This window comes from Prunus dulcis, chromosome 5 (genome assembly GCF_902201215.1).
Source record: "Prunus dulcis chromosome 5, ALMONDv2, whole genome shotgun sequence".
In the NCBI taxonomy this organism is placed as follows: domain Eukaryota; kingdom Viridiplantae; phylum Streptophyta; class Magnoliopsida; order Rosales; family Rosaceae; genus Prunus; species Prunus dulcis.
This window is the reverse complement of record NC_047654.1, coordinates 18,104,196-18,128,464: the sequence shown is the minus strand read 5'-3', so window position 1 is coordinate 18,128,464 and position 24,269 is coordinate 18,104,196. Positions and strand designations below refer to the sequence as shown.

The 24,269-nt window shown below is 35.4% G+C and overlaps 3 protein-coding genes across 4 annotated transcripts; 2 read left to right on the top strand and 1 right to left on the bottom strand.

The window, feature by feature from the left end:
• Window positions 1-157: 157 nt before the first annotated feature.
• Window positions 158-7,351, bottom strand: LOC117628043. The gene is made up of 13 exons (XM_034360403.1): window positions 6,883-7,351; window positions 6,256-6,305; window positions 5,547-5,818; window positions 5,386-5,460; window positions 5,241-5,299; window positions 4,970-5,105; window positions 3,872-3,968; window positions 3,706-3,772; window positions 3,397-3,495; window positions 2,381-2,470; window positions 1,604-1,758; window positions 851-952; window positions 158-698 (listed from the first exon to the last, which is right to left on the bottom strand). The coding sequence occupies exons 3-13, from the start codon at window positions 5,797-5,799 to the stop codon at window positions 548-550; spliced, it is 1,284 nt and encodes a 427-aa protein (XP_034216294.1). The 5' UTR covers window positions 5,800-5,818; window positions 6,256-6,305; window positions 6,883-7,351; the 3' UTR covers window positions 158-547.
• A 3,405-nt stretch (window positions 7,352-10,756) lies between these two features.
• LOC117627905 (CDT1-like protein b) lies at window positions 10,757-15,431 on the top strand. The gene is made up of 7 exons (XM_034360212.1): window positions 10,757-11,249; window positions 11,371-11,490; window positions 12,236-12,461; window positions 13,049-13,792; window positions 14,264-14,465; window positions 14,553-14,640; window positions 15,147-15,431. Exons 1-7 carry the CDS (start codon window positions 11,146-11,148, stop codon window positions 15,208-15,210), a joined length of 1,548 nt encoding a protein of 515 aa, XP_034216103.1. The 5' UTR covers window positions 10,757-11,145; the 3' UTR covers window positions 15,211-15,431.
• Window positions 15,432-20,888: 5,457 nt separating this feature from the next.
• LOC117627646 (basic transcription factor 3-like) lies at window positions 20,889-24,048 on the top strand. 2 transcript variants are annotated; one of them, XM_034359818.1, is made up of 6 exons: window positions 20,889-21,003; window positions 21,982-22,049; window positions 22,801-22,949; window positions 23,059-23,115; window positions 23,511-23,549; window positions 23,634-24,048. In XM_034359818.1, exons 2-6 carry the CDS (start codon window positions 21,982-21,984, stop codon window positions 23,819-23,821), a joined length of 501 nt encoding a protein of 166 aa, XP_034215709.1. In that variant the 5' UTR covers window positions 20,889-21,003; the 3' UTR covers window positions 23,822-24,048. The 2 variants fall into 2 exon arrangements, with proteins under 2 accessions (XP_034215709.1, XP_034215708.1); XM_034359817.1 differs by lacking the exon at window positions 20,889-21,003 and having other exon boundaries at window positions 21,976-22,049.
• Window positions 24,049-24,269: the final 221 nt, after the last annotated feature.

The window sequence follows — 24,269 nt, the reverse complement described above, 5'->3', positions numbered from 1 at the left end:
TTTAGCCAAAGTAGCTAGGGATGAGAAGATGGAAAGACTACTGGAGATATGCTCTAAGTTCGCCAGACGCAACACCTTCAACTTTTTCTTGAGTTTCTCTTCGAATATTTTTATGTGTGTGGACAGAGTATACCAATAAATTACGGAAAACAACAAATAAAAAGAACGCTTTTCTATGAAACACAATACTCATGAAACAGATGGACAAACGTAATCGGACAGGACTGGCTTCAACTTTGATGAAGCAAATACCCGTTCTTGGTAATTTGCATATGAGTCATTCTTCTCTTTCCCCGTAGCAGCCAATTAACAATTTACACACAACAGAAAACATAAATGCAGAGCTCTATAAGTAAATTACGCATGGGGAGAAGGAACAAAAGAAATTTATAAGGAAAAATGGATTAAAAGGAGAAAAAGAAAAAAGAAGAGGGGTAACAAAAGGACAGCTCAAGTGGACCTTGGGCACTACAATTGAATGGTCATCCACACTTCTGGATCGGCCCCTGTTACTTTGTGATGCAGAAAACTATCATATATGGCTTGGCTATCTTCTGTCATTCCTGAGCTGGTTGGAACCAGTCTGTCCCTTATTCATGTGCTCCATGTTCCAAGACGGGTCCACCGGAGGAAGTTGGTATTCATCCGGTTTCAGGGCCAAAGCAAAGTCAGGCAATGTTGGTGCTGTCTCCATGATTCTGCAGTCAAGATATCCAAAACCAGACGTTAATTATTCATATGGTTCCTTCTATCAACAAAGAACGAGATTACAATTAGGTGCCAAGAGTGAAAAGGAAATTGCATTTGGGCATAAATATTTTCAGTTATACTTCTCTCCAGTAGGACATACTTTTCGTGTGAGTAGAGGTCACGGTTTATCCGCACTTTGCTCGAAGTATCTTTTGGAATTTTTTCAGATAGATATTTCATGGTTCCCCAGAGCGGTGGATTTCTGCACAATGTCTATCAATTAAGCACTTACTCAATAAGAAAATGATTAAAAAGAAGAAGGAAACTGATCAACTAATGACACATCAATCTTCAATCCACCAACGCTACCTACAAGATAATAGATCTTGCACATGGTTCAGTACACACACGCACACAAATATCTAGAGATTGGAATAGAGACTACATAATTTAGGTGAGAGGAAGATTTAAAAAAAATGGACTAGAAAACCAAAAGAATGGTGATTGCAAGGAGAAGCGACATATTTATTTCAGAGGAAATAATTATGAGCTAACAGTTCACCTAGCTGAACCATGCTAGATGACCAATGAGTAAATAAATTCTAAAATGTTTTGATCTTGAAAAAGGATGCATGCTCATGTTGGACACAAAATCCTCATCGTGTGAAAGTCGGCATAAAAACAACTGTTTCACAAACCCATGTCCTGAGCAGAGTTTGGCTGAATAACTGGAGTACACTACTTCGTTGCTGCTACAGTCTACATACTCTCAAAGGTGAAGAACATGGTGCTCTGAAGATAACTGATAACTTAGATACTTATCCTAGAAAAAGAGCAGATACTCTGCCAGATGCCACAAGATGAATAATCCATCTATCAGCACAAATGAACAAGAAAATAGGGCTCTACCTACCTCGACAAAGGAGGAGCAGCATGAAATGCGTCACATGCTTTCTTACTTTCTTTAAAATACTCATCTGCTGCTTGCAAAGCAGCTACAGCCATCCCATGAAATTTTTCGGTGTTACCCTCGTCAAGGATCAAACCATGATAATAATATGCAGCAGCCTGATTAATATTGGAGGAAAAAAGATGAGCTTTGGTCAGCTGTGCAAAACACAAACTTCAAACATAATGAAATCAAATACTGAACGTTAGTGGCAGAAGACCCCTCTCTATCAGCTAGATCAACGTAGAGGAATCAATTGACATACAACTCTTCATGAATAGTTAAGTTGTTAACAGTTCTGATGGAAAATTATAACTTTAGTGAAAGAAAGACTGGCACAGTCTATGGTGGTGATCTCCAATATTACTTCTCATTTGGCAGTCACTTGCTCAGAAAAGACAATACCGTACCATAACCAAGAACAAGTATCATAATCTGCGTACACAGAATTTAATCCAAGGGTAGACAAACCGCATTAACAAGTAATCACCAAAGTGGAAAATACAAGTGACCAACTTGGTATCTTTTTAGGAAGAAAAACATTCATTAGGAAGAAAAAAATTCTAGAGGAATCACTATAAGTCACTTTTTTTTCCTCCGAAAGGGAAAACAACATGTAAATCCTTTTTTTCCCTTACAATAAGAATCTGAGATATCCTTCTAATGAAACAAAAACTCAGAAGATGAGATAAGGATAGCAGTGAGCGCATAAGCAAAAACACATAAAAAATTGCAGCGTACCTTTGCCTCAACATATTTCCACTTCACAAAGAGCCGATGCTTTTCACCCCAACCATTTAATAATGGAAGGTTCATAATGTTATCTTGAGCCTGTGAAGAAATGACATAAAGAAAGCAATATATGGTTCAGGATCACCAATTTTGATGTGATTTAAACAAACATATCTGGGATGAGAAGTGTAATCATGAGGAACATAGTGAACCATCAGAATTAACAACTTAAATATGACATGTAACTGATATGGAATATAGAGGAACTTATTCACTACTACTGTGAATAGAAAATGGCCAAAATAACCCAATATCAGGAAGGGCAAAAGAAAATCTGAAATTGTAACAAACCAAAAAAAAGGGTTATGACTAAGAGGAACATTTAATAAAGAAAATATTTTAGGCAAAAAGAACAAAGTGGACATGGTTAGATCCTCTTGTTTGGGGTATTCAGAGAATATTAAATTCATATTTTTCTGCCCATCCTAAATGTTGGGTATGTGGCCGTATGTGTATGTATCAGATATGCACATAAAGGCATGACAGCATAAGTCAAAGCAAATATGGCACATTATCAAAAACTACTGAACCAAACACACTCACTAGTAAATATAGCAAAGAAGTATAGATGGGGTAAGCTCTCATCGGGGATCAACAAAAAATGGAGGTGTGTCTTAATTATCAATGTTCTGCAGTGGTACTTTGACATTTTTGGTTCTAGCACTGTGCAATGGAACCCATCATGTACCCACAACGAGTTTTTAGGATCATTATTTTGCTCCTCAAACCTAGAATATCCAAATTCAGACCTTGAACTGATGCAATTTGGGCTGTAGGACTAATCTTTCTTCTTCTAACTCACAAAAATTGCGGATTTTTAATATATGTACAGCCAAAAAAACATGAAGAAAAATGGGAGACTTCAAATGGAAGCATGGAATGGAACATTTATTACAAAAATCCGAGACTTCAAATGACATTACTAATCGAGAAGAGCGCACCATCAATGCTGAGAAATCTCTTACCTGCTGCCAATACTTCACCATTTCACATGCAAGCCTTCGCTTCACTGCAAGAGTAGCTTTTGTGCTATCAATTGCCATCCCAAGTTGAATATCAACACCCTACAGTAGACATTGGAACAGATGAAGAAGAAAAAGCAAAGAAAAATAGAAAAAGGGTAAGCGAAAGATCATAGATCAGAAGACACAGAGTTCCAACATAATTTTATATAGTAGCATAATATGCCTTTTAGATGGTTGGTCCAATTTCAGGCATGAAGTTTGAAACATAAAATGTAACAGTTTATCACATCAGCCCATTCTTTGAAATACCTGTCCTAATGCTTGTAGGCAAAGTGCCCGAAGAACTCCTTCTGCTAGGTCGACTGGCAGGTTTCTCCTGCAATCAAGCAATAGTCAAAAGATTAAGAATAACAGCATTAGGAACATGTTAACAAACAGGAAGTCGAAATCAGTATAATTTTCAATTGATACAAACTTGAGCTCAGTAGGCAACTGTGGGTGAACATGTCGGACAGCACAATCAAGATATCCTGCTGCCTTTATGAAAATATCAATTGAAGCTCGTCTACTCTCTGAAAAAACAAAAGAAGCCAAGTGAGGCACAACCAAGTGAAGAAATTAGCATGACAAAAGCCAAAAGGTTGACTTATGACCAACTACTGCATATAAAAGTTTTCTTCTTCTTCTTTTGTTCTTGTTTCTTCTTTCTTTGTGAATAAAAAAGATCTTCTCAAAACAAGTTGCCCAAGCAGCATAACAGAACATAAACAGGTGAACAAATAACTTACTACGAAGTATCAAACAGAAGAATCTTGATTTAAGTATACTGATCAGGAAACCCATTTTTCAGTTGTTTTAGCCATCTCCTTTTTAACATATTAGAATTCTGTTTAAAGGGTCTAACGACATAATCTAATGAATTTGCAGTTTTCTATCTCTAGTTTTCTAATTTTTCCTATTTGTCATTCAGTTTCCATGTCAACCATACTAGGCTCAATCCAAAACTGATACTTTTGATGGGTGTGAATCACCGTCAGCACATGAAACCATGTAGAGGAAAGATAAGGAAAACTGATCAATCTCATTTTTCCACAACTTTATCCAGAGTTTTATACTTTATGAAGCCCGGGAAGTGGAGTGAAACAAGCAATAAATATACGACTGCATATTCTGCGGATATAACTACACATTACACATGTATTGAACCTATAACTAAAGATGTGTATTTATGCTTATTGTCTACTATATGAATCTACCACAAAGACAGATTACTTGAAAGTATGCAATTTAGTCAGCAGAAAAGTTTACTGCAGTTTGCATCTGATTCTAAACTTCAGCAGACAGTTTAGTGCTGCACTAAGTTAGAAAGTGCTCAGTAAAGAGAAGACTTCATGACCATTAAAGGTCCACAATCATTCTAGAAAGTTCCCACAACATAACTTTCTCATTAACATAGCAAGCTATTGTAAGAAAACAAATGAGATGATAAATGGAAAAACACAAGATTTAATTGCCTATGGCTCAGTCTCATGCAATAATGCTACTTTCAATAGACCCAAAAAATTAACAATACCTTCTGTTACTTTTGGCTGATAACCATCAGCAGATGTTCTTGGAAGAAGTAACAAATTAGCTTGTGAGAACGATAGCATTGCCATTAAGTGCAAGATGGACAGCACCTCGTACCATGCATTAGACATAGCTGTTTCCTGAAGGATTATTCATTCAAATCAAGTTAGGTTTCCTTGACAAAATGATGGAATCTAAACCCTACTTGAGGAAAGAAAAATATATGACACGCATAACAGAGAAATGTAAACTTAAGAGCTCTGCCACATGCCCACCTCTGCATCATCCTCTTGATTTACCCACACAAATTGTACCTTGTGTTGTAGCTGGCTTCCTTCATATTAGAAATAAGAAACGCCTTTAGGATTTAACTAAACTTGTGGATACAGTTTAATGAGATGACATATGATCAAGACTTACCATCTTTCATTAATCCCAAAAGGACAGGCAAGTAGTCCTCGAGAGCCTGCTGAAGATCAGCTAATGTTGAACCACCTGAGGACAAGAATTCATTCAGCTGTAGAAATACTTGAGTTCACATATCATTTGGAAAAATCAACAAACTTGTGTCCATGACAAACCATGTTGGGTAGCAGTTTTTCTCCTTGTTCTTGTAATTGTAGGACCTTCTTGGCCAGCCATTACAACTATACGAGTTCTTAAAGCAGATAGGCGTTCTACTAAACTCTTGGATAAGTGATCACCGAGTGACTGAGAGAAATCAACAGGTTTAGGGATTCGCAAACCAGGAACATAGACAGAAACTTCCCCAATATTTGCCGGCCTCCTCCTATTTCCTACTGTATCTTTCGGTGTTGACACCAGGCATCCCATATCCTAAGACTTGCTATATCTGCCAACCCAAATAAAATTTAGTCAATCAGCATCCGCACTATTGAAGCTGTAAATGAATTTCCCGCTTGTTGTATGTAAACTCTCTCTTACATGAAACAGTGGTGATTTTCAGAACAGCGTGCAGGTAACTAGGTTCCAATGTATATGAACCAGAAATGATAGCTGTTCAAATATTATAATCCAAAGAACGGAGATAGGCATGGACATAAACAGTAGGCAAGCCATAATTAAATGTCAACCAACAAAGCACAAGTAGTAGGTTGCTCACGAGCGACACCCAAATGGCTCTGAGTATAACTCTCGTTGAGATGTTAATATCTTTAATTGGTGTTGTAAAACACTATATCTCTATATTTCCAAAAGTGGACTAGTTTGCTAACATTGAGATTGAGTAAACAAATAAATAACAATTGGCTAAAATTGATCTAAACCCACCTTCTTTCTTAACAGATGGCTGACTGATTGGTCAAAAGTTCTTGTTGTTTCTGCACCCAAAAAAAAAAATGAAAACCACAATTCGATGTTAGAGCTAAAAGAAGAAAAATGAAGGTTATTTTCTTTAAAGGCAAGAGAATCACATGAATCATGAGCCATGACATTTTAGGAGAGTTGAAAAGAAAAAGTGTACCGAACTTTATAAGGAGGGTGATTTCTCGTGCAACCAATTACGTTGAAATGTGGAAGTAAAGGAATTCAAATTGAACTAGATTGGCATTTGGTATTTGGTAACCTCTCACGAAAAAGTTAACTTGAGATGAATATTATGAGTAAAGGGTCTCCAAACAAGCCCAAGCAAGCAACAATTGGAGGAAAGCATAAAATTAAAAAAGAAAGAAAACCCAGAATTCCAGCTCCAAGCAATTGCAGATTTATTTATTAAAGTGAGGAGATGAGAAAATGCAAAGCGAACGTAATAACATTTGAGGATGCTCATTATCTGGGTCTTGGGTATGAAACACAAAAGACAGCAAAAGAAAAAAAACTGGAGAAATCAATTGAATATAACTAAAAGAAAAAAGAAACATCTTTTCTGACTACCAAAGAGTAGAATTGTATACTTACCAACTAACATAAAGCCACTAGTTTGTGTTTTGTCAATTGCAAATTTGCAACTTTCAAGTCAGGTCAGGTCCCTGGTCAGAGAGAGAGAGAGACACTCGATGATCAAATAAAACTCAAACCTAAACATAAAGATGCCTTCCTTCCTAGGCAGAACCCCTACGGACCATAATCATCGCGAAGCTTATTGGTGTGCAGTATGAAGATCACAGACTCTCAATTCAAAACAAAAATTAATAATAATAATAAAAGGAAAAGCCTTTTCCTTAGTCGTCCAGAGAAGAAAGAGCCAAAGAGGGTATTGGAAATGGAAAAAGAAAAAATAATAGGGATTTTGTTTCTACTCTCTTATTCTTATTAAAGGCTAAAGCTTTTAGCTTTAAGCGGGTTCGACTTCAACACTCAACACAGCATATTGGGTGGGTGGGTTTTAGAAATTGGTGGAGCTTTTTATCGTATATATCGGCATACAGTCGCTTTCTTTTCTTCATATATATGATGATATATATTCCTTTTTCTTTTTCTTTTCTGGTTTTAAATTAATTATAGCGTTTGAATGGCGCCCTGTACCATTACTATACCCAAACCCTAAATTCCTATTCTCCTCCCTCTCTCTCATCATCATACGGAATCATCACCGAACCCATCAGTCGGTCGGTCCCTCTTTTCCTACGTCAACAACATCTGTCTGTTATTCTTGTCATTTCTGCTGCACTCACTTTTCACTTGTATGTTTACCTTTTCACCAATTTTTTACTAAATCCGCGGCAACATATCATATGATATGAATTATGAATGGTCAAACCAACCGGTGTTGATTGAAATTGGAACGCACACTTCTTTTCTTTTTTGCTCTTTCGTCTTTCCAGAACAAAGAAAAGAAAGCCCGTTACTTGACTTTGGATCAACTTCGTCAATACCGAGTCGTCTACGACTAATATTTCACACAAGAAATGACAAGTGTCAATCTAATAATGGTGCAGCAAACTCCTAATTATTGGGAATCAAGTTTTATAATCATTGCAAGGCAACAGATTAATTGAGTTTTTTTAATTATTGGGGGATGTGTCCTGCATCTCTCTTCTCTTGTGATTATTTCGGCTTTTTGATAGTTGGGGGTCTTAATTTGCGTACTAGTTTTTCGATTTTCCACACCAAAAATGCATGAACAACTGCATTCCATCTCCAGCATCCGTTTTTGTTTTTTGGTCAACAAAAACTTCTTTATATGGAAAAAAAAAAAAAAAAAAAAAAAAAACCCCAAGAGAAAGAAGATGCAACAGGTCTGCTCCAGTCAAAACCAATTGGTAATGAATAGGGGATCCAATTCCTTAAAGGCCGTCGACTTTAATATCACGAATGAAGTTGAGACTGCAACCCCAAAACTAATCGACAATGAGAAAGTGACCACCTCTTTTATAAATTATTGTAAAGTTTTTTAGGGCCCGTTTGATAACAATTTTAGTTTTCTTTTTTCTTTTTTTATGAGGCAACATCATCAAATTCACATTACAGGGTAAAATGTAGTATATATGTTATCCATCTTGACTCAAAACAATTGAAACATCAACATTTTCATGCATACATGAGTTAGGTATGTTGGCCAGGGCAATGAATCTAAGTTCGAATCTCTCTCTTGTAGATTAGATTAATTTAGAATAATTTAAAATATCACTTGTATTATAATAATAAAAAATCATATTGATTCTTCACCAATCTAAATTTAAAACAAAATTAGCTTGAAATTTGTATGCTTGTATGAGCTGATATTTCTCCTGGGGCTATGAAAGCAGAGTTTGAGGAGTGTGAGGGTAAGAATCAACTTGTCATTGGGTTTTGACAAGTGTCCATAAACTAAGAGAGATATGGATGCATTGCAGTATGGAGATAGTTAATTTTAGTTGTACACTTTTGATTGACTAGGACATATATACAATACGTAACATAGGAATAAGACATTTCAAAAAAGGACATGAGTTAATAATGGGACCTCTGCGCATCAAAATGTAATCTTTTGTGTCATAACTGTCGTTAGCATAAGAAAGCGTTTGATGATTGATACACTGAGACTGAGTCAGTGAGTAGACTAGTTAGCTGCAAAACATACAAGAGTTTCCTCTTCGATATGCAACTCAACTCATTCCATATGTTAGTCTTACTCGTCTTAGGTAGACAAATCTGCTATTTCATTTTCATGCGGTGCGGATTTAAATTTTAATCCTACGAGGGAGAATATGCTTTTTTTCTTTATTTTTTTATTATTTTATATTTCCCTTTGTTTTGCTGTGTTTTTATTTTTATTTTTATTTTTACAAGGAGCAAAAAGAAAGGTTGAACCAAAGCTAACATGGATTGAGTTGAGCAACTAACACTCCAAATTAAGGTAGAGATGCAGTTCGTTTTCAAATGTAAACGACTGATTTCAAGTAATAACAGCCAGGGGCAGAGCCACCTTTGCCCCCAATGTTTTGTAAGCTTCCACTAATCAATGTAATGTTTCGTAAAATATTAACATAAACAGTCCCGATCTCTTGGACCACAGGAGTCCAAGAGATTGTGGTCACCCACCGTTGGATATTAATCTAATGGTTCAAAATGATATATATAAATGCAATATGACATAAATGATTATTACCCGATTCAAGTCATAAATGAGTGAACCGTTGAATTTACATCCAACGGTGAGTGACCATAAATCTCTTGGACTACAGGGGTCCAAGAGATCAGGACTGTTAACATAAATTTGTATGTTTTCAGTTAATGGCCCCCAACCCCAAATTCGAATCCTAGCTCCGCGGCTCCGCCTAACTAAAAATAAGTTTAATTTTCAGTATGCAAATTATTTATTGTAGAGAATTTTGTTTGTTTGATTACGTATATTATATATAAAATGACAATAAGTATAATTATAGGATAATCATATATATATATATATATATATATATAGGCTTGTTTCCAGAACTAGAAGTCGACGTGTGAACAGTTTTTATCATGTATAATATATCTAGAAAGAAAAACCCTAAGTTTAAGATAACATCAAGTTAAAATCTATTTCATGCTAACAATTGTTGCAGAACCATAACCAAAAACTTTTTTATATTAAATTTTCAACTGTGTATGTTAAATGTTTTAGTCAAGGCAAAAAAATATGTTAATGTGTTTACATGTGGGCGCTAAACCAGTGACAGTGAGACCAGACATCCAGAGGCCCACAGCAAAGCAGCTCCCGCAAGCCCACCGTCCAAGAGCTCTAAGCCTTCCACGTGCATGAACACGTGGCATCATGGAAGCATGTCGTCACTCATATATTTGTCACAATCTAACTCTAGCCCCTGATTTGCTGAGGGCGTTTATTGGGATGACAAAATCACAAATATCTAATTTAAAAAAGGAAAGGAACATGTGGCGAGCGATGGCTGTCCTTCGATATTTGCCGGTTTCGGCTAAGGCTGTGCACTGCAGCCATCGTTACGTTAGGATTCCGCTACATCCATAATAGATAATACATTGGACATTGAATTTGAGACACTTCTTGAGAGGTACACGCAAGGCAACAAAGTAGGAGTGCGTGCCACGTGTAGAAGATGCCCGCCCCCCTGAGCTGGTTTGGTAGGTTCATTGGATTGAGATTCCCACCCAAACGATAGACTGTCTGTCTGACACGTGCGTAATATTACTCGCTAGCTAGCTGTGATTAGACTGAAATGGCATATAACTGCTCTGCATGCACGACACGTAACACCAAATCATGCGCGGGTTTGGGGCCTACTTCTCTTTGGTCCTGGGCCGGGCTTTCTTCGTTTCGTTTCGTCTGTTTCAAAGAAGAGGGCTCCGTCCGAGGCTTCTGGTTAGCAACTTGGCGTAATCTATCAAAGAAATCCCAGAGGGCACCAACCAATAAGCCCCAACCCAACGGTCACAATGGCGGAGGGTATTTACGTCTTTTCATAAAAATCCCATATTCAAATACGCTTAACATTCCCAGGCTCGCTAATGTTTCCCTCCACCGAGAAACCCTAATAAGTTTGCAAAGAATTGTTGGGTTCTCAAATCCTCCTTCAACAATTTATTTAATTAAATAGGTGAAGATAGCTTTCTAAGTTAAGGAGTAAAAGTTTTGGATTTCAGATTCCGGTTCTTGGCAATTGGCATTGTCAATTTGTCATCATCAAGGATGAAGAGTGCATACAAAGCTCAGCCTCAGCCTCAGTGGATTTGATTTTCAAGTTTGAAAAGATTCTTCCTGGAATTGAGAAATCTGCTTCTATGTCTCCTGCTCGAGTGAAAAACCCAAGAATTCTTGAGAATAAGATTGAATGTCAGACACCGGAGAAGATAAACGAGCCTTTAAACACCAAATACCACGAGGGGCAAGCCCAACTTCCAGATCCAATTTTCCATGGCTTCTCTTTCTCTCTTTTTTTTTTTCTTCTCTAACAAAGTACGAACGATGGTTTGAGTCTAAAGCTTGTCATCTTTTTTAATTTGCAGATATAGGATTATGGCAGACTTGTTTGACCATATGAATTGCTCCTTGAGGTTGCTTCGTCTGCGTAAAAGGTCACCTACTTTTCAAAATATTTCTACTCAGGTGGAAGTCCTAGCGAAGCGGTAATGTTTGATTTAGTTCAAAATATTTCTCCTTCATGTGCTGTTTCTTTTCCATGGTGGCGGGTAGGATTGTTTCGTTTTCGTATTGTTTTCCTTTTCTTGTTTTTTAAACTTTTTAATCAATTGGAGGAATAATTCACAAGTGATTGGTGCTTCTAATAGACTTAATAGGGTTTTGACTAATATCCGTCAATGAAATATGGTGCGATTCTCAAAAAGTTCAAACCTGTTAATGGATTGAGGGAAAATAGGACAATGGCTTTTGTTCTAATATGAGAATTCAACCAGTATATACGATAAAATGGTTTTTATAGTATTGGTTCTCCAGTATCAAGATCACAATCATAACTTATAAGATCATGCAGTTTAGCTGTCAATCATCTAGATTCGCACCTGCTCCATCAACATCAACGTAATGAGTGAATGGAGAGAGCCAAATCCATCAAGGACCAGGATCCGTTTTGTATTGTTAAGGACTTTAGTTTCTTGTTTGTAATTCTCAAGATGTTGAGAATAACTTCATAACTAGCAGCCAGATAAATTCTAACTCACCCTTAGCTGCACTTCCACATGTTATTTTTCTAAGCAACTAGTACTTCCAGATGCTATTTTTTAAAACAACTAGTACGAGGATCTGGTCTAAAGTTACCGTTGTTTAATTTATATTTTGTTTTCTCTTATGAACTTACGAGTTATGACTATATAGTATATACTTTTTACTGAACTGTTCTTTTTATTTTTCCAGAAAGTTCTTGTACAAGCATCTTGCTCAAATGAAATTTATACTTCCTGAAGCCATAAAGATAGATAGAATTTTGGTGCAGGACAAGAAAACTCCATGCATGAAGACAGATATGAATATCACCTTGCTATTTGATATTGTGGAAGGTCACGGTGAAGTATCTGACTTTATAGCTGTGCGCCAAGTTTTTGCTTCTAGGCTCATTAATTTCTTTGCCATGCATCCTGAGGTACTGTGATGTCTCTTTCTCTGATTTTTTTTCTTTTTGTTTTTTTCTTCCTTCTTCGAAGTGAGAGACTGTTGCAAGCTCCTTGGTTGGGCCTAATAAATATTTTTGTAGATTTCTAGGTTGATGGTCTTATTTTGGCGCGTGATAAGTTGACTATATAAAACAGGAAATGTGGATCTGAACTGTTACATTGCTTGTGGTGCCACATAGGACATGAAACAATACCTAGAAAATGTCACTTTTGGTTCAGTAAGTGGCATATGATAGCCCCATGGTGTATAAATTGTCAAGCAATCAGATTGTGCTGGCTTCAACTTAGTGATTCTGTTAGGTGGGCTTGGGATTAGCTATTGGGTGCCATTTAGGAGATGAAACAGTGCCTGTCAGAAAGTTTGGTTGAGTAATTTGTAGATGATACTCCCATTCTGTATGAAATGTGTGGTGATCAGGTTAAATTGATTGTGTTTCCTTCACTTGGGCTTAGCTTTTTGCACCAGTCATTTGATTAGTTAAGCCAAGGTGATGAATTATTTTGGTGTTAAAAGATAAAAGCAATGAACTCATGCATTTGTATTTCTTCGGTCAAGGCTTGTGATGTTCCAGAGGCCATATTGCCGGAGCCTTTTAGCCAAAGAAGAGAGATACCTCTCCTGGAGAAATTACCTATCAATTCTTCAATGGAATTTAAAGCAACTTCAAATGAAACTGAGCTGTTTTTAGAAAAAGTTCATCCATATCCATATGTGAGCAGACACTTCTCTCATAATGCTGTTGTTGCTGAAGCAGAAAAGGCCCAACTCTTAGCATCTCCAGTCCCCTTGCCATCTTCTGGCGGTATGAATAACCATGGTATTAAGAATGAGCAGAAGAAAGAATTTCCAGTTCTGTCTTCCAAACCTGATAGTATAACTGAGCTAGATATCAAAAAGGGGCAGCAGAACAAACCATGTTCCAAGTTCAGTATTATCAACCACTCAGTGCAGCTGAACCACCCTCAACGCTCTAGTGCTTCCAGTGTATCAGAAGGCCCTCTTGTAAAGCTCACCTCATCTGCTGATAGTATCATGATAGAAACACCTACACCCTTGACACCAAGGAGATCAATGCCCAGTTGTGACGCCAAGCATGTGACCATGAACAGCCAATCAGCATCATGTCATAAGCCTGCAAAAAGAATTCTAGACTTCTCACACTTGGAAGGTGATAAAATTTCATTGGACTGCACTGCAGATGAGTCGGACTGCTACAAAGTTGTAAACAAAAACATCCCTAAAACTAAAGAAGGACTTTTTGAGGATGGAAATGTTACTTGTTCTCTGGCAACACTGGAGGTATGCTGGTTTCAAACTTCTCTAGTTATTCTACTGAATGTGGCAATTGCACAGGAATTTAATTCTTTACTGTTTTCTTAGACTTGCATTCTCATAACCTGTTTTTCTTGAGGGTGTTGATTGACGTGGGTAATCTTAAATCTGTCAGCCAGAATATCTAGTTCGAGGTTCATGATAAGATAAATAGATTGACTGGCATCTATTTTGCACTCCATCTTTAATTTGTACTCGTCTGCATGATATGATACCAGGAAATTCGTTGTTGTTTATTTTTCCATGTAGATATTCTGATATTGTTTTTAGGTGTGGAAAGATGCTAGATTTTGCTCTTCTACATGCATTTTTTTTTTCTTTCTAAACCGTGCAGTTGTTCTGCTTCTATTTTGTACTTTTACCTGTTAGTCATTTGAACTTTAAAAATAACAAAAATCTCCTTATCTATTTCCCACTGATTGGACTTTGCCATTCTAGGTTGAGCAGATCCTTGGTTGCGGTAATGAGGATCTCGAGAAGAGCCAAAAAAGTGCATTGCTGTGCCAGCAGATGTCTGCTTGCCCGGCTGACTTGGTTACTATAATCCACAGTATATTCAAGTCTCTTAACTGGTCTCCGATCACAAAAGAGGAGCTTGTGCACAAGATAATTATGAATAACTTTGATGTTGTTGAAAGAAGTGCGTATCAATGTGCTAACTACTGGTACATGTTTGATTGCATTTCAAAAGTAGGTGTTTCATGACTGTACCTTATTTTCTTTGCAGGAGAAGTTGAAGAACAGATTGATCTTCTTGAAAGGCATGTTCCAGATTGGATACACAGGAAGTCTTCTGGTGGCGATACTATGTACAAGTGAGTTTTTATTTTCATTTCTTTTTTATAAAAAAATTCATTCATATCTTTGTGCATGAGAGATCTCTGTTACATGATTATCAGAGTGTATAAGCTCTAAAAAATAGATTCGTAGATCTTGAGCTTATAGCTGAGTTTATGGTGACTTTGTTCATTAGTAGCGGTGGATTTGGATTCGAAACTAGTGTCGTAGAAGATCTTGGATCCCGCCATATTGTTTAGTACTTGATTTATCCGATCCGCTGCAATATGATAGTGGAAGGGGATAGGAATTGGTGCGATGTTTTCTAGAAAATACTTTAGGGTAAGTGGCAGGAGTCTTCCAAGTTTATTTTCCCAAGTTTAGAAAGTAGTTCCCAAGTTTGTCCCTCGTACAAGTTTATTTTCATTATGGATATTTGTTTTTCATCTTATTCAAAAGCTTGTCACGGCTTCCAAATCAGATTCAGAACATATATATGGTGTCTTATACTTTTCAATCTCATGTTTTCTCCGATGACATGCAGCATCAAGAAAGTGCCAAACTTGAACTTAGTTCTATCAAAGCTTAAGGCGAACATGATAATTTAGATCGAGGGACTGAATTTGTTATTAAGAAGGCTTCTTTTGAAGTTGGTGGCACTTGCAAAAAGGAAACTGCGGAGTCTTGCTCTACCAAGTTCCTAACGCAGCTTCACTGCGCAGATGCTTCATTTTAGAAACATGGTGTTATCTATATTTTCAAACCATTGATTAAAAGAATATATATATATATATATTTATTTATTTATTTATTTCAATTACACCACAGGGAATATATATACTTTCATGCGCTTTTTTGTCTCTTTGCACTCTGTTTCTCTTTTGTTATTTAATTCTTCTTCTCTTTTATACAATTTAATTTTTCTTTTATTAACAAGTGAAGATGTCAAAGTGCTTTTTTTCGTCTAACTTATTGGCTTTGAGGGAGGGAAAAATTGAACAAAGGACCTCTAATTCGTAGATAATTATCAATTGAAGTGAAGGTGTCAAAGAGTAAGAGAAATTAGGCTTTTTTTTTTTAATGTGTGTTAATTACCTGTTTACCCTTAGGTCCCATTTGGTTCGCAAAAAGGATTTGATGGAAATATTTCGCATTTCTTTTTCTAAGGGATAGAAAATGGAAGATTATATTCCCGTGTTTGGTAGTGATGTGAAAGCAACCAGGAAATACCACTTTATTTCATTTCCTATGTTTAGTTTGCTTATAAATGTAAAACAAAGTTTGTCTAATTTTTCAATTATATCCATATTAGATAATAATAAAAAATTATGCATTTAATGCTATATTGTAATTATAAATTGTTTATAGGGACAAAATGGTCATGAAGTATGTGCATTTAATGTTGATATTAGTTTCTTATCGAAAGGGAAAATGGAACCCAAGAAGGGTGGGTTTCATTTTTCCCCCTATTTTTCCATATGTCGGACAACCACTTCCCATGTGTGGTCATTTCCCATGAACCAAACGTAGTATAGAAGATTAAGTTTCACTTTTTATCTAACTTTTTTTTTTCTAAATCATGTTTTTATTTCAAGCTCATCCCATATATTTTGTAACATTCAATAAATAATATTACTTTCATTGAAAACAACATAGCACATTCTTTCACTCAAAAAAAAAAAAAAAATTAGCACATTCATTTATCCGGTAATCTTTTTACTGAGTAAATGTTTTAGATTTTTATTTTTATTTTCTTTCAAAATTTTCACAATTCAATTTCTCTTTGTATCGATATTTTTGTCAATTGTTTATATTATATTTCCTGTCGTATTTCATCAATATCCATTCGATAGTTTTGCTACAATGATATTTTGATTTTAATGCTCCAAAAACGTTAGGAAAAAAAGAGAGGGAGATTCACTATTATACCCAATATATGAGCTCAAATTATTTATAAAAAAAAAAAAAAAAACCTATAAGAAATGGACTTTTTAAACACACATAAAGCCCATTTACAACATAACAAAAAGGTTTTTAACTTCTTTTAAATTACAAAACTGCCATTGATTTCTTAAAACCAACCCAACCCTAAAACCTCATAAAAAAGCCTAAAACACTCAATAGGGCATCAAAGTAATTTAATAATCAAAATTAAATTCAATAGAGCCAGCTGTCATTTTTTGGGTTTTTTTGGGTTTGTTTATAGCAATTAAATGGTGTATGGTTTATTTATAGTTTTAGTGCTATGAATGGATATATGACTAAATATCTCCCAAAAAAAATGAGTGTGAGCTCAAACCGAATCCAACCGTCCTTAGATTTATTCAATTAATATGATGATTTGTGCATAAATCCGAACCATTTATATCTACAATATGGTTTTTGGTTTTGGAAGGGAGTCATATCGTACACCCAATACAATTTTATAGGGTAGTTTATGTGCAAACAAATATATTTATAAAATGGTTATAATTTTTGTTTTTTGGGGTTGCATTTTGTCAATACATATATTTTTGAGAAATTTGCATAAATATCATCTGAACTTTTAGCCATGTGTGCGATTACCATATGAACTTTCAATTTTTATGTAACACCCCGACTCTAAATTAAATTCCTAAATTAAATTTCTTAATTTAATTAATTTTGAATTTACGGATTTACCCTTGGGGTAGGGGTATTTTGGTCATTTTATTACCCGGACAGAGTTTGGGGCAGTTGCTGGTATTTTTGGGTAGATCGTATTGAGTTGAGTTCGTAGACACGTAGTGGGCTCGATTCGGAATTGTAACGAAGAAGTTACGATCAAAACATCGACAATGGCAAAATCGTAAATATTTCGAAGTTGGTTTTTTTTAAAAAAAAAACCAGATCTCTCTCTCTCTCTCTCCTGCGAACCAGAAACCCCCCTCCCTTTTTATTTTTTTGGCTTGCGACGGCAGCAACTTCCCACCGTCGCCACCGCCACTTGGGGCGGCACCGGTCCCGTTAGAACCGCCTCACTTCCCTCTTCGATTCTAGACCGGTCCCAGTCTCGATCCGCCGTCGTGGTCGCCGGAAACAGCCACGAAACGAAGCTGTTTTGACAGTTTTTCATCCAACTTTCGGCCTCTCGTTTTCTCTCATTTTTCCACCAAATTTGACGAGTAAGGTATGGTTTTCTACCTATTTTCCATGCTCTTGCTGCTGGTTGGGTACCTTAAACTGTGAATTTTGAGCAGGTTGAATTTTTGGGGAAATGTTCAATTTACAGGGGAGACTCTGCTAAAATTTTTAGTAGAAAGTCTCGATCCTTAGTAAGTGGGCCTGACATCGGGGGGAATGTCGGTAACAAGACGGGATTCGCTCCTGTTTTCGAGAATTCCGAAGCGAATCTTGTCATTTTACTTTCAACCACTTGAACTTTGCAAAGTGTAGCAATTTACCTTCTATTATAACTCTATTAAAATATTCATTAAATACAGTCACAAGTTGAACATGATATTTTTTAAAGGACATTTTCATGAATTTATTATAATTAAAAACATACATTTTTTTAACTAACATAATTAGAAAGGAAAAAAAAACAGAATTCAACCTAATTAATTATAGGGAGATTCACTATAATACCCAATATTGGAGCCTAAATTATAAAAAAACCCTATATGAAATGGACTTTAGAAACACAGCCAAAACCCATTTACAACATAACAATAAGGCTTTTAACTTCTTTTAAATTACAAAACTGCCATTGATTTCTTAAAACAAACCCAACCCAAAAACCTCATAAAACAGCCCAAAACACTCAATGGGGTATCAAAGTAATTTAATAATTAAAATTAAATTCAATAGGGCCAGCTATTATTTTTTGGATTTTTTTGGGGTATGTTTATAGAAATTAAATAGTGTAGGGTTTATTTATAATTTTAGTGCTAAGAATGGGTATTTGACTAAATATCTCTTAATTATACCCCAACCTCCCCCACACCCCTTCTCCTTCACTCCCCGCTCACAGCCCCCTCCTCCCCCACCCTAAAACTCCACTCTCTCTCTCTCTCTCTCTCTCAACTGCACAAAGAAGAGCCCAAACTCTGCAAAATAAATAACAAATTCAGCAATATTTAATTGCCAAGTTGGATTTTATCAGCCTAAAGAAAAAAGGAAAACGTCATGATTGCTCGGTTTTAATGTTTAGCACTTTGAGCATAGCTTTCACTTCTTGTAAGACATTGCAAATTGGTAGTGGAGGAGAAAGATGTAGGGGGAGGCGAGAAATAATATGCTTGATTTTTGTTTTTTTAATTAGTTTCAAAAAATTTTAATTAGTTTAATTGTAGTAATTTGATTTAATGAAAATTTTAACAGAATTACACGTAGGTGGTAATTTGTTATACTTTATAAAGTTTAGGTGGTTAATAATGAAAATTAAAAATTCACGTGGTAATCTTACACATGCTTAAAAATTCAAGTAGTTTTTATGCAAATTTCCCTATATTTTTTATCAAATTAAAAGGGACTTATTTTTATTTAAAATTTTCAAGCACATGATTAATCAGTCAAATAAAAGAGTAATGTAAGGGAGATCACAAATTATATACCACATTATGTGAAAGAGCTAGAAATCATCTAAACAATAAATACATAAATAATCATAAGAATGTCCCATATTTGTTTCACTTAAAATACGTCAAACATAAGATTACGAAATATGCTCAATCGAATACCAAATATATTGGACAATAGATCTTATATTCTAATGTAATTGTATATCCTTAGAATGACATCCAACTTTTATCTTTATTATTTTATTTTATTTAATCAAGAGAAACTTCAATAATATAATTAAATATATGACATCTAAAGCATATATCCAAAGAAGACAACAAACAAACATGCTAAAAACAAAGGAAAATGCTAGGCTTACCACATTTTTCATACCACATTGTGTACCACCTTTCTAATAGAGGTGAGCCCCATTGTATTGGTGGGCTCTACCTCTATTAGAGAGGTGGTACACAATGTGGTATAAAAATGTGGTAAGCCAAGCATTACCCAAAAATAAAACTAAAGCGGATAAAAGTTGCACCTATACTACTAGCCCACATTACCATAAGAGGAATGCTAGCAACTTTCTCTCTAACCTTATCCTTTGGACATTCTCCTTTTTACACTTAAAACAATGTCATTCTCCTTACACTTAAAACAATGTCATTAATATATTATACAAGTTAACTTTTGCTTTCCAAGTTTACCCTTATTAAATATATTCAATTTATCCAAAAAAATTTCACAACTTTCTTGCCATCTTATTCTTTTTGTTTTTTAACGTCAATTTTTTATATATTAAGAAAATGTCTGCTTTTAAAAAAGAAAGGAAATTTTTACCCTTAGACTTTTTTTTTGGTTTAAAAAAAAGGACATTTACTCTTTTTTTTAAAAGCAAACATTTTCTTTATAAAAAAAAAAAATTTGACGTTAAAAAAATAATAATAATAAGATGGCAAGAAAGTTGTGAATTTTTTTTGGATAAATTGAATACATTTAATAAGTGTAAACTTGGAAGGCAAAAGTTAGCTTGTATAATATATTAATGACATTGTTTTAAGTGTAAGGAGAATGACACATGTCAAGTAAAAAAGGGAGAAGGTCCAAAAGAGAAGGTTAAAGAGAAGGTTGCTAGCATTCCCCAGTAAACTAGAAGCTTAAATATACCATACCACCTAAACAAGCGTCGACCACAACTTCTATCTTTGAAAATTGTAACTGAATGACCCACGTAAGTACTTAACAAAAAATCATTGCTTCAACATGCAAAGCATTTGTAAATCCGATAAAATAGAACCAAACTTAAAAAAAAAAAAAAAAAAAGAAAAAGCGATAGTTTAAACTATAGGGGAGAGAGATTTATCACAAACACACAACTATTATGCCAATTTTTAGTTTGCAAATCAAAGTCATTTTTCACTAGACTAGACCCTGTTGACCAATTGAATGAGACTTTGAATATTGTTTGAGATTGTATGTTCATAACAAAAAAAAGTATTTGCCGCATAAAAAAAAACACAAAAAAAAGTATTTGTATTTTTCCAAATACTTTTTTTGCATCTCTTAATTTTTTGAAAATAAAATAAATCAGTATCGAACTCTTTTTTTAAAATCATTTTTCTTTAAACTTGTACTAATCAAACACCAACGCAAGCTACTTCGCATCAGAAACGAGGTGATAATCAAACCCATCACAGTTGTGCCACGTGGCAATCAAAGTCGTTTGGTGACCGTCGGATGTTGAGCACAAGCCAGAGGAGGCTTTTATAGCGAGGAGAAAACCTAACCTTAGCGCCGTCTGAGGTTGAGGGCTTGGCTTCTTAATCTTTATCTCTTCTTATCCCACACACAAAAACCCTAGGAAGGCCAAAACCTCAAAGGTGAGCTCTTTCGCACTTTCGTTATTCTCCTTAATCATGTATAGTATCTGTATCGCTTTCTGAGTTGGGGCTCTTCTTCTTTGTTTTGATTTTGTTTATGCTTGTTTTCTGGGTAACACGGGTATACAAAGGTATGAGGGTTATCCGGCAGGCGCTTGATCATCAACTGAAGTTTCAGTTTCTTTGTTATTTTACTTTTTATGTATTTCAAATTCATTCGGCGGCCAAAAAGACTGCTTTTACTTGGTGGGTAATGCAATTATGCTACCAGTATTGTAGTGGGTTGGTTTATTAATTGTTTGTGCAGCCAAAGAGTATGTTTGAAATGCTTTACTTGATGGGATTGCAATTTTGCTACACTTGTGCTCGTATTGTTCACATATACTATTACTACTACTTTGGAAGTGTCTTCCATTATTATAGATTGTGTATTTCTCTGTGTTCGAGGATGTGAAAATTCCAAAATTTTAATTCTAAGTGGGTTTTTACCATGACAGTGTTACCGGTATCATATTATCCAGATTTCGCAATTCTACTTGTATCACAGTCTTGTATATATGTATTGTTCTCTTAAATTTAATTAAGATAAACTCAGTTTCGGAGATACTTGTTGATGTTTATGGGATTTGGATGGTGTTCTGAATGGTTTTGGTTTCATTGCCACTCTGTAAAATTGTACAATTGATGCATTCTTTCATCAGTTTCATGTTGGCACTTCATAGATGCTTGGTTTTCTTAGTATAGTATGAGATTGAAGAAACAAGATAACAGAAAATATAATATTTGTCCTTTATTTGAGACATTGTAAAATTCGTTTTGAAAACAATTTGAGACATTGTAAAACAAATTTCTCAGTCGTGTTGGAGGTTTTATTGCTTAAAATACAGACTACTTAGCTTCAGATGCAATGTTTTGGATCTTGAATTATTTTCAATTGAAGCTCACCCCTTCATCTTACAGTACCCACTTTTTATGCAGATGAATCGGGAGAAACTTATGAAGATGGCCGGTGCGGTTCGCACTGGTGGAAAGGGTAGCATGAGGAGGTGGGTTAACTTTTAAGCTTGAAACTCCTTTTCTCTACCAAGTTGAGTCACAGAGGCTAAAATATCAAGTTTTGTCCTTAATGATTATGAGTTAAATATGCGTGCAGTTATATGTGAGCCAGTTTAATGCCTAATATGTCACTTAATATGGTTGATGCTCACTTGGTCTGCATGCATTATATTGAGCACCTGATGAAGTAGTTTACTTCATCAAATTATTGATTTGCAATTTGAGTTCCTTATGTGAAGCAGTTAGGGATGGCATGTTGAGTGGACTGTTGTCTTTTGTTGTTTTACCATGTTTTTTTTTCTCTTCTTATTCTTGTTATTTTTTGAAGACTTTCATAGTCTGTTCTCCCCATGGGGAACAGAAAGTTTTCTCTTTTATTGATTTGTATAACCATTGCAGTTGTACTAATGAACCAACAAAGAAAAGTAACATGCAATCTTTATGTGGCGCACTATGAATTTAAATACAATCATTTAGTGTATGCTGCATTTGGTGCTCGTTACACCAGATGGCTCTGTAGTTTAAGGAGCTCATAACAGAAAGGTAGTCTCCAATTGGTGTAATTGCTTTTTCAGTAGAGAGCCTACTCTGGAGGAGAGTGTGATGGGTTCTTCTGCTCTTCTGTTTTGAGTCATAAGTCTTACACATTCGTGCAGTTCTTTGTAATTATCACTTGTTTTTTGTGTGATCTTCATCTTGTTTGTACATGATTTTGTTTATTAATTATGTTCCCAATTTCAGAAAGAAGAAGGCTGTTCACAAGACAACTACCACTGACGATAAAAGGCTTCAGAGCACCCTTAAGAGAATAGGGGTGAATGCTATTCCTGCAATCGAGGAAGTTAACATATTTAAGGATGATGTTGTTATCCAGTTCATAAACCCCAAAGGTGAAGCTAACCTGCACGAACTCTGATCCTGTAAATTATTATTTTGATTTTCAAGATTCTAATATTTTGATTTTCTCTAATAGTTGATGATTTTCCTTGTACATTTCAGTTCAAGCTTCCATTGCTGCCAATACTTGGGTTGTTAGCGGTTCTCCCCAGACAAAGAGTATGCCAATATTTATTCTCTATCTTTTAAATTTGAAGTGATGGTTTAACTTGTTAACCGTTCTGGTGTCTTCTATATTTTCAATTTAATAGTAATATAGAAAAATGGATAGAATATTGGTGTTATGGGCTTCCAATAGTGTATTTACACGATCAATTTACTCTTGAGTTTTGGTTGTCAATATGTGCTTTGGATTGGAAATTTGTTTTGAATGTTGCACTATCTGGTAAGAGAACGCTACCTGAGTTTTGAAACAATAAACATATATAAATGTTTGTTTGTGTTTGTGCCTGGATATTATGCTGTACTGAGCCTTTTATTACCTTTTGATTGACCTTGTTTAAATTTTTGTCATATTGGCATATAACTTGACATATGATTTCTCTCTGTTGTAGAGTTGCAAGATATTCTTCCCAGTATTATCAGCCACTTGGGTAAGTGTGCTTGTGATCCTTTTATTCTGTTCTTGCTTAAAGAGGAGTTGGGGAATTCCTTATGACACCTTTTATTATTTTCAGGGCCAGATAACTTGGACAATTTGAAGAAACTGGCAGAGCAGTTCCAGAAGCAAGCACCTGGTGGTGGTGGTGGTGGAACCGCTGCACAAGAGGATGATGATGACGATGTCCCTGAGCTTGTTGCTGGTGAGACCTTTGAAGCCGCTGCAGAGGAGAAGGACAAGGAGGAGGAGAAGCAAGCTTCTTAGAGAGTTTCAAGGGGATTTTGTGTCATTTTATATACTTTCAATTTTCTGAAAGTTTTTTATTTTACTTTTACCTTTTTTATTTTTTTTTAAAAAGTCTGACCGTGGTGGTTGTGATTCTCCTTGTGATACTCTGGAGAGTAGTTACTTTTATCTTTTGGTTAAAATCTAGTTTTACTATTTCCTAATTCTTGATCGATTATTGTGTTTAATGATTACTGTCTTGTGACTGTCGAGGTGTTGAAAGAAGCATCCTGTTTGAATGCCGTTTGGTGGTTGCATATGTTGTTTTATTTTAATTAATTCTTTATATTAGACTTAGGATTTTGAGGGAGTTTAGGGTAGCAACTAGGAGAGAAAATATCGCAGAGTGCATGTGATTAAGTCTCTTGGTTAACCGACGGAACGAATATATTGTCAGCGAGTTGAGTTCAGTAGCTGCTTGCTGCTA